Source organism: Pagrus pagrus (assembly GCF_965226575.1).
Source record: "Pagrus pagrus genome assembly, chromosome: 14".
In the NCBI taxonomy this organism is placed as follows: domain Eukaryota; kingdom Metazoa; phylum Chordata; class Actinopteri; order Spariformes; family Sparidae; genus Pagrus; species Pagrus pagrus.
The window spans coordinates 27367287-27380852 of record NC_140198.1 but is presented as its reverse complement, the minus strand read 5'-3'; the positions used below and the strand labels follow the sequence as shown (position 1 = coordinate 27380852).

General features: G+C 39.0%; 1 protein-coding gene across 1 annotated transcript in view; it reads right to left on the bottom strand.

The window, feature by feature from the left end:
- Positions 1 to 10679, bottom strand: part of opcml (opioid binding protein/cell adhesion molecule-like) — a 405678-nt gene extending 394999 nt beyond the window's left edge. The window contains exon 1 of the mRNA XM_084373546.1: positions 10368 to 10679. Coding sequence (XP_084229672.1) covers positions 10368 to 10428 — 61 coding nt within the window. The 5' untranslated portion in view covers positions 10429 to 10679. The remainder of the gene's footprint in view (positions 1 to 10367) is intronic.
- Between the last annotated feature and the right edge of the window lie 2887 nt (positions 10680 to 13566).

Here is a 13566-nt window from a genome sequence, read left to right as displayed (position 1 = left end):
GCATCCATTCAAAGAGTGTGATGCTCTCATTGAGCCACCAATGTTCAGTGAATGCTCGCTGGGGATTGTTCACTGATGCCAAGGGACAGTGTTCTCACAAACGCATCCCCTCCAATGAATGTTAGCCTGTGTCCGCTATTGTTACAATGCCGTGGCTGGGTGTAAGTAGTGACTCACTGTCAATGATTGTTCCATTGTAAAGCTTTCCAGACAACACTCCAATTTCCCAAATCCCAAGTAGATTATGTGCCATCTGACTTTGTTAGTGGTTTTTGAATAAAATCTAAAGAAACTCTCTTTTGATTTATGTGTCTTGGACTCATTCCTTGAAGTCTTGAAGCATATACTAGGAACAGATTGGGATTTAGGGTTGAAAATTAACATCTAATGTGAGTTCATCTGGTAAAATATAGGTGCAAACTTTCTTTAAATAGAAGTAGCTACATATATGTGAGAGTGACAGGTGCAGTAACGCTTCACTGAATTTCAAGACAACACAGACATAAGAAATATGCAGCTTTGCCTTTCATTGGGGTTAACAGCTAAAACTGCTTAGCACGTTTGAAGAGCCTTGCTTCACTCATACTGACAAAATATGAATGTGTGAAAGAACTGCATGAGTGATGTGATCTCCAGGACGGGTGTCAACATGATAAATTGTCACACTTTCCATCTTCTTTACAGACATAAGTTGTGTCAACTGTGAGTAATATGAGGCCATAAAAGTTGACGTTTCATACATTTCACGGAAACAACAACAACAGCAAAAATAACTTTGACTGTGCTGGGCTTCATACTGTTTTCAAACAGGGCTCCCTGGATTCTTCTGTGAGATGAAGGGCACTGTGGTTAGCATGATTTACAATCACAATTTAGGCTAAGTGACAATTGATGGTATAGATATTAAGTAGAAACGGATACATACACTGATTATCAACAGCTAATAAACTTAAGCTTTAATTTTCACTACCAATTTGACTCAGATAATTGCAATTCATCATTTTGAGTTTTTGGGATCAATGAGCAGAAGCGAGCTGTGATGTTGTCTAAAGTCGGCTGCAGGCGTGTCATTATGATAAATGGCTCAATCAGCTAAGGCTGAGGGGGCTTTACCTTATGAGTCACACACAGATCAGAAAAGTTGAGAGAGTTTTGGACACAACTTTATCTCGTACCACAATCACTTTGATGAATATGCAGCCTCAAGGGGAGCATCATGTATTGAGGAGGAATTAGAGTGTGGAAAAGAGTTTACCTCGAGCAGCAGTTTGTTTCGAGGATAACACTGGTGTAAGTCTTTTGCTTTTGTTATTAATTCTACTGAAGAGTCCAAACACACCATGCATTACAATGTCTCGTTTAATGCGGATTTGCCTCAACTATGGGAGGTTAGAAGCAACTATGAAAACCTTGTTAAACTACAGTCATTTACAGAGATAAAGTGCTGCCCTTACCTTTGTAATACATGTTAAACAACATAGGAACAATGCAAATTTTCTGTATAAGACCACAAAATTTCATTCTGCTTGACTTGAATTTAAAGAACACTTTACATATTTTCTGTAGCAACAGAACATGTGAATCATGTTGAGACATTGTCTGCAGTTACAACTTTCACACATTCGACACTTGTCCATGTCAGACGTGTTCTAACCTACTCAATATATTTAGTTCAGGTGAGTGTTGGAACAGGGGTAGAGTGTGCAGGACATGACACAAAAAACATGCTGCAGAAATTGCCACGTTTTGTTTATAGGACATCAAAGATTGCGGACGAGGTACAGACCGGCCTCATCTGAAAGATGACCATATAGGTTGACTGTGAAAGCAACTTGTTGTGACTCATATTTATGTTTTTTGTTATGCGGACCTCTACTGACCAAAGTAATTATTATGGCAGCAAAGGAGGAAGTCAGGCGAGATAGTACATAAAGTGACGAGTCTGTAAAGGGAGGAGGATTGGGACAGATGTTTGGGTAAAACAAGCACAGGACTTTCATCCAGGAGACCGCTGTTACATCATGTACATTATGTAACTCAAGCTACATACATAACGTAGCTACATTTGTTGCTGAAGTTGCATAAGTAACATTTATACTAAGCCAAATCACAAAGTTTTCCTAAACCTAACCAGTGAGTCTATGATGAAGATCCAGTACCCCTGTCGCTTGTGTGCTCCAACATTCATGTTGCTTTGGGAACGGTAATGTATGTCCTTTAGGGGATGACTGACAATGAACTTATTCAGTCATTTAAGTATGCGGATGTGTTGTGAGGTATGATAGAAACGTCTTCAACACTCCAATTCACTCTTCTCTCATGGGCTCAATTGGACATTACAGGTACTTTGTACCAAGGAGCTGTCAGGGTGAAGTCTGTTTAATGTCTGGGCCAACTGATTCAGACATTTGCGTTCTCACACACAGCTCCTCCGGGTAGGTGGAGATAAGTTCAGGGTTGCAATGTATGTGTGAGAGGGACTGTAAGTGAAAAACAATGGACTAATCCAATCATCTCATGAAATGAAGCACTAGATGTTATGCTTCTATAGACCATTTATCCTTTTGTGAGTTACTTTTATAGCCATTCAAGTATTTTATGTATTCTGTTTACTTTTTCTTTTCTTATTTTTTAACAGGGGTTATTGACACCAAAAATGAGGGTCTACTCTAGGCTGAGACCTGTCCTCCATCCAAGATTTGTGGGAATCTGTTTAGTAGTTTTTGCGTATTTTTTGCGAAACAAACAGACACAGGTGAAAACATAACTTCCTTGGCAGAGGTAAAAATCCATCTATGCTTAGGCCTGGAGGGGCGCTGGTTTTGCAATACACTGACAGAAACCCTGATTTGTGTTTGTCAACTCATCGAGGAGAAGAAAGACTGAGAGAAGTAAGTGCAGCTGCTATCTATGTATCGATCATGTATCGTGCAGCAAATTAATACTGAACCTGTTTCAAATATTCCGAATCAAATTGTATTGAAGAATCAATATTTTTGACAACACTACAGTGTAGTGTTTAATGATTTGACTGTTAATGTGCATCACAGTGACCTGAAGCCACCAATGATGGAGTAGATCAGTTGCAGTCATCAGTGGTGTATTAAGTCAACATCACTGTATGACATTGTAAACTGAGAAATGTTGCTTCCTTTGTACCATAAGTCACAGCTGATGTTCTTTCATCCCTGATTGCCTTTCGGTCCATACCATAAATAACTTAACCCGCTATATAAAACCAGCAGCTATTGCAAAAGTACACAGACATACTGTAGGTTTGAATGTGGCATTTAATTGTATGCTGTGTACAAAATTAAATAGTTTCATTTTTCATCGCAATAACAACACCAAAATCTTAAGGCATTTAAGCTTCAATATTAAAGCTGCTTGAGGCAAAAAGCACTTGTGCTCCTTAATGGTGTTAAATTAAATTAAATGAGCTGATAAAGCTGTTTCATGTGACATTCTTTAGAAATGTGTGCTGCTTTCATGGTATTTAATATCAAAGGGTGTCAAAATACACACAATACTCAGCAATTCTTATTAATTGGACTGACATCAGCAAAGTACTGCTTGGGGATCATCAAGCATCCTCATAATTACACTTTACCCAGACTAATGGAAAAGAGAATGTCTTAGAGTACGTTCATTCACGCAGGCTCACTTAAGGATGTTTAACTTTAGGCAGATAGATTCCTTCTTGTACAAGCCAGAATACGGAATTCACTTTGAACATCTAAACTTGGACTGGACTTGGACAGCTTAATTTGCTGATGCAAATGAGTGTTGTGGTACTTTCTCAACCCGTCTGAACTCAGAAATGTGCACGGTCATTTCCCTCTGTTCTTTGCAGACACAGAAAATGAAGGCAAAGCTTTTACAGGCTCAAAATACAGTCGGAGTGACAGTCCAATTAATTCAAATAAATAAAAGAAAAAACAGAGCCAACAACAGGGTGTATGTTGCAGCAAGACATGTCATTCAGCTAACACACTCCCAGGCCTGCATTCTCAAATGCATTGTCATAGGAAATGGTTTGCACTGTTTTATGTCAAAATCAGCTCTTTCCTTGTACCTCTGACACACACATACAGTTTCAGAACCAGAACTTCAAAGTGTCTCCTTTTTTTCAAGAGCTACTGCCAAGGTGCCCTTGAGCAACGCAGCAACGTATAAGATGCAGCTGCTCAGTCAGTACCGTAGATGTACGTATAATGGCACGTGGCAGCTCCCAGGTGTGAAGGTATGTATAGAATGTGTATGAACGTGAAGCAGAGCAATGCTGAAAATGAACATGCAGACTCAGCAAAATCCATTCCTGGTTGAATAAAGCAGGGAAAGAAGCACAGAAGATAAGGCTTGATTTTTGTGTTACACAGTTTAGTACTAACAGTTTTCCATATTCAAAATCACCAGATGCAAATACCTGTAATAGCAACATCACAAGAGCACGCGATAACATTGTGACTAAAACGAAATGTTAACTGTGTTTACATGGTCCTCAATAGGCTGCTAAGTTCTGCAACCTGTAAAGGAATAGTTGGACATTTTTGAAATAAAATTGGATGAGACAGTCATTTCCATTTGTCAAACATGACGTTTTAATCTGTTCAGCCCAATAATGTTTCCCCTAACCCTGGCCAAGCCTTACCCATATTGTTAAATAAACTTGACTAAAATGGACAACTTTTTTTTTCTTTTTTTTTTTAACAGAGATGTATAATGGCTTTAGAAGCGACTGACTATTAATGTTGTCCTACTTGCTAATTGGAATTGAACTGAAATTGAAAACTATTCCTTAAAGGCTTCTGGAACTATGAATAGTGAGAAATGCTTGGTTATCACACCTTGCGTTGGGTACCGTACAGAACTCAGTACTTTTAAAGATACCAACCGAATTTCATCGATACTACGACTATCACTACTACTGAATACTGATTCAAGTTAGATTAACTGGTGCCAAATTTTGGTACCTCAACGCACATCTTTAGAATAATGTTACAGAGAGAGATGCAGAGAGTGACACGTCACCCCTGCAACACAGGTTAGGTATTTCAGTGAGTCGGGCCAACGCTCACTGCAGTATCTGTAATGTAAAACACAAAGCTGACCAGGGACACATATCGACCACGAGGAAACACCAGGTCAAACATAAAGTATAGCTAAAAGATGAAGAGTGTACCATGTTTGAGCCTGATAGTCAGCTGACATTAGCATGCGTGCAGCCACAGCTGTGCTAGTTCTTGGAGAGTTGAACCCTCTTACATGAACTACAAGGCACCATCATCTTCATCGACATCTTTATGCATGCAATTAGCCGGTTTGAGAAGTTGTGCTTGAAGATAACTAGGCTTTTTTTACTGTCTTTGTTGACGTTATATTAGCATTTTTACTGGCATTACCAAAAACTCATGTCCTTACCAACATGCTGTTTACTATGCTACAGCAGAATTTGAGGTTTTATAGTGTGACAGAAACCCTTGTATTAAACCAATAGTATGTGAATTGCATACTCTGAAATATTACAGATTGCCAGCACTGTTGTAGTGACACGACTACGTTTCTTCTTCTTCCATGAAAGTTACTTTTTAGTCCAATACTGTGCTGGTATTCCATCACGTTTTTCATTTTAGTCCATTTATCCAGGTTGAGAAAAGTGCAAAGAGTAGAAACAGTCTCTCCAGCATGCTTCAAGGTATTTGAACAGCTTGCTTCTTTGAAGCAATGCCAGTCGTACTTGGTGACTTATTTTTTACAAGTGAAATTACATTTTCAAGATACCGTTGGGTACCAGTACCAGGTGACAGTATTGGTTCAAATGTGAACAGTACCCAACCCTAATCACATCACATATACAAAGCTCATTCTGTCTCATGATTAGTTTTTGACAGGTAACCACATGCACATAGAAAAAACACATGAAAAAAAAAAACACATTTTCTCCAACTGTCATGATCTCCACAGCTTTTTGGTGTCAATAGTTTGCATACATTAGCACGTCCATTGCAGTGTATCAGACCAAAATATAAAACTGCACAGAGCAATTCAAACTGAACTTGGATCAGCATGGGTAGGTAGGTTCAACACTGAATAATGAATACATGTATTTGCAGAACAGTTGGTGAATTGCACAAACATTTGTAACATGCTGAGCGCACATGCAGTCTGAGGTTTGCATGTACTGCAGGGGGACCTTGGGCAACACCCAAGACTAAGACAACTGACAGAACTGATGTCAAAATATGCAATATGAAGATATTTCATACTCAGTGGAGCAGCTCCAGATTGTCACCTTTCTATTTTTCCAATTTTCTGTATGAATATTTTCTTTAAATTTATTTCACTCTCTCTCATGCTGTTTCTCGTTGTTTTACAGCCAACCTTCAGCACATTTACAACTGGTCTTAGCCAAAATACTGTTTGCCTTGCATGGCCTGTGATTTGCCAAATGACTTCTGATAATGCTGTCTGTTGTGGATTTGATAAGGGTTTCATATTAAATGACATGAGCATGTGTGATGTGTGTTTGTCGCCAGTCACTGATAGTGTCAACAACAAGGCTACAATGCAGCCAAACAGAGAAAGCCTCATGCAGTTATTTCTGGTTACAATACAAGAAACAACAAACAAACAAATGCGTAGTGTTACTAATTACTTTTCTTAGGAAGTGATAAGAAAAGCAATTCTTCACATTTTTTGAGAAAAAGAGACTTTGTTTCCCACTGACAACGCCAACACTGTACACATGTATTTACCACAGCTCCAATTTCACCTGAGTGAGAACACCTACTGCACACCTACACACAGCACCCTCACACTGTGGTAAGTGGACTCCACAGTCTGTGTGATGGAATCACGACACTTAAGTGAGATTGATAGACAAGGTGAAGAAAGGCATTATTGGTTTATTTAACTATAATAATGCAACCCAGCAAATTCAAGAGTGCTGCAACAAGTCAGGCACCAGACCCAATCTGTCAAATTACATTCAGCCTGGTATGAGACTGCTCGGTAGGTTATGTGAGATACAATGACTGCCATGGACGAAATGTTATCACTGTGGACTGAATCCAATAGCGTGCAGCACGGTTGTTTTGTGGGAAGTACAAACTCTGAAACTGAGATAAAATGTATGGCCAACTTTTATGAAAAAAGGCGCCTCTCATTGTAAAAACTGCTCTCTCTGATCCGGGCCCTAAAGCTGTCATCACACCATGATGCAATGCAATAGCTTGGCTCAACTACCCATCCATTGGCATGATTGGATACAATTGTGGGTAATGGATTTATTGATAGGAAATAATACATTGTTGTACCATGATGCAAAGATACATGAAAGAGCCGATTGTCCTGCCAAACTGGGAGCGCTTGCTGTACTCTAGGGGCTGTCCTGGGCTATAAACTAAACAGACAAAGGTGGGGCCGCTTTCATGTTGTCGAAAAAAAACAAAATCCCCAAAATACTGGGCATGGAGGAATAGACAATATTATCTCCTGTTGAAAGTATATGTTTTTGTTTGACAAAGTTGGCAAACAGAGAGCAATGGACTTCACTTGACATATTGGTTTCATCTGATGGAAAACCCTCCTTTTCGAACCCTTATAGACTGAAGAAATATAAATTATCGAGGAGTGGACACAATTAGGACTGCTTGAAAGGTAGAGTCACCACCTTTTTCCATCTCTTCTGCTTACCATGCTGACAAATCTGATAGAGTCATTCTTTGGTTCCTCTGTTTTTTGTTAAATGAACTGAAAGATTGAAATGTGGAGAATCTAACTGGTCTAACCATGTATAGTATGTCCATATTGACAAATGTTAAAACATGTATATCATTATAAGCTGCTTTAAACTAGCTGTAATTGGTAGTTGGTGACCTGGTGGGTCTGACCAGGTTGAAAAACAGTTGTAACGGGTCATAGTAATTGTAATATTACCACAAATCCTATTGGAAATCCTTAAGTGCTAAAAGTAACATATTACTGTTACATGTTACTTTTGTATACTACTGCTAACAACATAATTAAAGGATAACGCCACCTATTTGAAGGATAACGCCACCTATTTTACACGTTAAAATGTGTTTACAGGTCCTGGAGAGTACACGTTAAAAAGTAGTAGGGCTGTTCGATTTTGTCAAAAAATAAAATCCCGATTTTCTTCTCTCAAAATCCGATTTTCGATTACGATTACGATTATTTTGTGAAATGACAAAAGGCAAAGAAATAATTTCAAATATGCTGTTTTTTATTGAACATTTTGCAAATAATTTCCCCATTGGGATTTGAGTGCAAACCTTGCTCTTATTAAACAAAAAATCCCTCAAGGGATTAATATAGAGAACAATTAATTAACTTTTGCCATCGGGCTTTGCTCCATGCTATCTTCTTGTAGACCTCTTGTAAACAAAAAAAAACAATCCCTTTGGGATTAAGAGAAAAACCTCACTCATATGGTACACCACGTGAAAATGAAGCTGGCAGAGTAACTTGCTTTGGAGTGGGTGGTGGTGTAGCCACATCTACGTTCCCTTGTGCGGTCCGCTCTGCAACACACTGCTGCCATTCTGACGGGTGGTTTTTTTGGAGGTGTTGAAATAAATTTGTCATGCTGCTTTTAACTGCCACTGACTTAAGACAGATTTTACAACGCGGAGTACTTTGCTCTTCATACGCGGAGTACTTTGCTCTTCATACGAAGCGTCGAAGCCGAACCACTTTCAAACAACGGACTTGCTCTTCCTTTTGTTTGTTTACAATGTGAAGAGCGCGATGGGAGGACAGAGGTGGAAGTCACTACGGCAACCCAGCGCAGCCCAGACACATGAACGGGGGCTGTACTGTAATTACCCTAGTTAAAGTGAAAAATCGATTTCACGAGTTTCACATTTTTAACATCGTCCTAACTAAATAATCGCGATTACGATTTAAAATAGATTAATCGAACAGGCCTAAAAAGTAGTATAAAGCCTTTTGTGGCTCCAGAGGAAGCTGCATGTAATCTGATTTCCAGTGGTCTAGCATTGCATTCCTGTAACACTGTTGGACTCATTATACACAGTTTAAAAACAAATGACCAAAATCAATACAGCAGAAACAGAGATATTGTCGTTTTTCTTATTCTACGCATTCTTCCCTTTCAAAACCTGGCGCCGACATTGCCCACAATGCAACTTGAGTGACATCACTGGAGGTAAATTATTAGATTACATGCAGCCTCCTCTGGAGCCACTAAAGACTTACACTAATTTTTCACATATGCAGGAGTACAACCAAAGACCGGTAAACACACTTTAATGTGTAAAATGTGTGGTGTTACCCTTTAAGGTTAAGACAGGCTTAAAGATCCCTCATATAACTTGTTTGTAGGATTTGGAACCCGAGCTGGTAGAATTAAAGGTAAATGCACACACCCATGCATCACATTATTTCCCTGACAGACTCCTTGACATAATCTCTTTCATATAATCCCTGTGAGGAGAGAGAACATATTTCTCTCACTTCAGGTGCTTTGGGCACATATTTGCATTTACAGACGTCAGACTCATTTAACATAATTTCAGGACACCAGGCTCCCCTGTGACACCACTGGGGAGCTGTTTTTGCTCATCATGTCCGAGTCCAGGTTTTCCTGTCAGGACTACTTTATGTGAGAATATTGGGACTAAAGGTTAAAGGGTAATGCTGGCATTATATACACGCATCAATGCATTATGCTAACTCCTCAAAAAAAGCACTTCTGTGCTCCCTACTTCACCGACCAACATATCTTGATTGCTTACACATACTAGTTCATTGACATGAACCTTCAATAATATTGACACATGCATACATTGTTAGGATTAACTGATCAATATTTCTTCCAAATGGCAGTTAATAAAAATAGATTTTAACATACATGAATAACAAATGGTTATTTTCTTGACAATCCTGAGCTTTAAAAAAGACAAACAAAAAAACAGAAAACTGAGACTACTTTGAATTTTCAAGTTAATTTAAACTAAAAAGTGATTAAGTTCCTGCGGGAAATCTTTGACATCAGGACTCAATGTAATTTTCCTAAAGACTTGCAAGCAGACAAGTCTATGATGTGAACTTTTTCTCCCTTCTTCGGGAGACTGAACCAACACTGAAAGCTTCCCCATAAACTAAAAATCAACTTCTCATCGCTGGATGTCCCAACAAGCCGCACAGAGTAACTCTGACAGATGATGATGACAGAGAGCGTAACAAAGAAAACAGTATAAGGCTGTTTCAACAGTGCACCACTCTGGGTTAACAGGGGCTGATAAGCCACAGACAAGAATACAGAAAGATGTAAACATGGACATAGATAGACAGACACAGGGGAATAGAAAAAGTCTTACCTGGGAACACAAGCACAGCAAACACCCATGACAGGATGATGAAACATACTGAATTATACATGCTTCCTAAGCAGTGCTGATTCTGATCTGCTCGTTTGTTTTAGAGATGCTCTTTTGTATCTTCCCACAACAGGGCTTCAGAGAGCTGCCCACTTTGCTTTTTTTTCTTTCTCTGCCTTTTCCCTGAATGTCAGTTTAGATAGCTTTTCATCCCCACTGGCGGGCTGTATTGAAGATGCTTTAAATCCAGTGCAAGTAGTAGTTGGCGGCACACACACAGAGAGAGAGGCTGGCTCCTCGCGCAGTATTCGATCTCCCTCTCTTCCACGTACTACAGCACACAGAGGGACCAGCACTCTGCATGACTGGGGGGAGAGGAGGGGGAGGGCAGTCTCTGCTCAACTGCCATTGGCTGAAGCGTGTGTCGATTATCCGCGAACAGTCCTAGCTCTGTTTTTTTTTTTTTCTTTTTTCTTGGTGGCTTTGCATCCTCAACCGTGCTTTTTCCTTTCTTTGCCCTCTGACAGAACTAGAGCAGGATTAACAAAGATGATGCAGGATTGATATTCAATTAAGGCTAAATAAATATCAGCCTCCTAATTAATGCAAAAGGTGACCTGGGATTGGGGCAATTTTCTGAAAATCATCCCTTGATATGATTTTTGGTGTTGTCAGACTTGTCATGAATGTGCTTTATTGAGGGATTTGGATGCAGTATTATGACAGTTTGGACTGCTGTGCCTGGTTAAAGTACATAGCTATGTTAATTTCTGTAGAATAGAAACACTGCTGGACAGAGAGGAACATAATGAGGTGTTACACTCTATGTGTGATGAGATTCTCCCTCAAATTCTCGAAGGAGTCAAAGGAGCTGATATGTGATTCATTTTAAAAACTGGTTGGAATTCCCTGCCCCAGGAGTGTAATATATTCTTCTGCTTAAAATGACCCATTTTCCAAATTGTAGTTAGTAGGGTTAGTTTGATCCAGCTGGGATCAGCTGTCATCAGAAACGGACGTCGGCTCACATGACGCTTGGGGGAAAGGATGTCTAATTTATCTTAAAACGTATTTCCTCGTTTCCTCTCTCTTCCCATGGTTTCCTTGCGCAATTTTATATACATTAATTAAAAGTCCGAAACCCTCGACATAGAGTGAAATATTGCAAAGCGTTGTTCCACTCCTATGTACACCTTTATGAGCTGCTGCTGCAGCCTCTCACACTGAGGCACTTGCCAGGTGACGTCGACTTAATCTGTGAAGATTCAGGGCATAAGGTATAAGGCCTCTTGTTGGGGGATGGGCTAAAGACACAAAGGTAAGATTCATGTTTTATTTGTTTTATTTTTTTAAGTGTTTTCCTACAGTGTGTTTTTATTCTACAGGAAGCTTCTGGTTGGTTGGCAAATGGACATATTTTTGCTTAGCGCACAGCTACTCCCCTTACCTTTCAATGTGAGCATCTCCTATTAGTTGGTTACATAGTCCTCGATGGAGTTGAGGAGTTTATAGTGAAACATTTTAAACTTGAATGCATTTCAAACAGTTTTAATGAAAGCTCAGTTTCTACTTAGTAGTGAGCTCGGTCATAAGTACTGTTAAGTGTAAAATTAAACTACTTTGTAGTGCTCGATTTTCCTTTTTGACTTGAATATTCACATATAATTCACATATAATATTACTATTATTAAGAGACTCTTATGCAATGCAAAAATGGCATAAATGTTGCACAGGACAAAATGCACTGACACTGCTGGCATTGGCATTGTTAGCATTTGGGAAGCCAGTAAAGGGATCCTGTTCATGTCTCTACACTACCCCTGAATGAAGGAGAGTTGGATCATTTGGGGTTTGTGTGAAATCTCCGGTAAAGCTACTTGAGTAGGTGAAAAGGTTACTTCATGTGTATTAAAGGAAGCATGTGGCAGTCTACATGTAGAAACAGCTTCTTGTTTTTTAAAACTGACTTAAAAAACAAGACTCTGAGACATATAGTCATTTGCACACATCCTCTCATTTTGTGAAAATGAAAGCAACATTAAGGTATGTGTCATTTTACTGGAATCCCTTCAAGGACCGTTTCAGAGCATTCTGGGACCCACCACCTTAAACACAGAGGCAGGCCACTTCACTCTACGTACTTTCATTATTGGTAAACTTTCTTTTTATTAAACCAGTGACAAAAACTGGCAAAACTCCCAGTCCCCTTTCATATGCAAATGTATCCTGTGGCAACCTCTTAATAACTTTATTATACCTAATTGCCAGAGATAGTTGTCCCAGAGTGCAAACAAATTGAAAATGTCTTCATAATATATAGAAGGATAGCATTATGTCTAATGAAGCTGACATAGCAAATGTCATGAATTCAATCAACAGTTTTGATAAAGGTAAAATTACATATGCTTTCATCATGCATGATGCGAGAGGTTCCACATCTTGATTAGATGAAAACAGACCATGGAACCTGCTGAGGCCTATCAGTGTCCACTTAAGGTCAAAGTCCTCCTTCTCCTGTCCCTGATTTCTCTTCTTCGCTCAAAGACCATCGAACATCTCTGGCACATATACATCTAATAAAGAAAATGTGAGAATGTTGCCATTGTGAAGAATTTCTTTGTCATCTTTACAACATGGTTCTATTGAGATTGACTACAGTGTCTGTCACAGCCACGCCGACCCCCCCATTTGGCTTGCGATGTTTATTTTGTTGAACCATCTGAGGGAGTTGAGCAAAAGAAAAATGAGTTTCCCAAAGAGTGTCAAAGAGTAACCTGATTTTTTTTTGTATGTTTTTAAATTCTTTCATGACCTGAAGATTTTTCATCATACCCTTTTCAATTATTCTTCATTGAAAACTATGAAGAAGAAGAAGCATGAATCAAATTGTGCTTCTTTGTGATTTTTTCCATTAATATTGCCTTTTCTTATAGATAAAAAAAAAAGTTAAGTTGACCCAGTATTGATTAAGAAAAAAGGTCTTTCTCCTCCTATTTTTGTGAATGCACCCTCAAACCATGACCTCTTACAGACATCCACTCCTAAAAATAGGGGTGCGTGATATGACCTAAAATGTATATTACAGTTTTCTCGTTTTTTGCAGTGATAATACTATCATGGTACAGCCAAAATAACAGGGACGCTCCACTCAAACATAATTTGACCTCTTTTCAATGTATTGGCAATTTAAGGGAACATT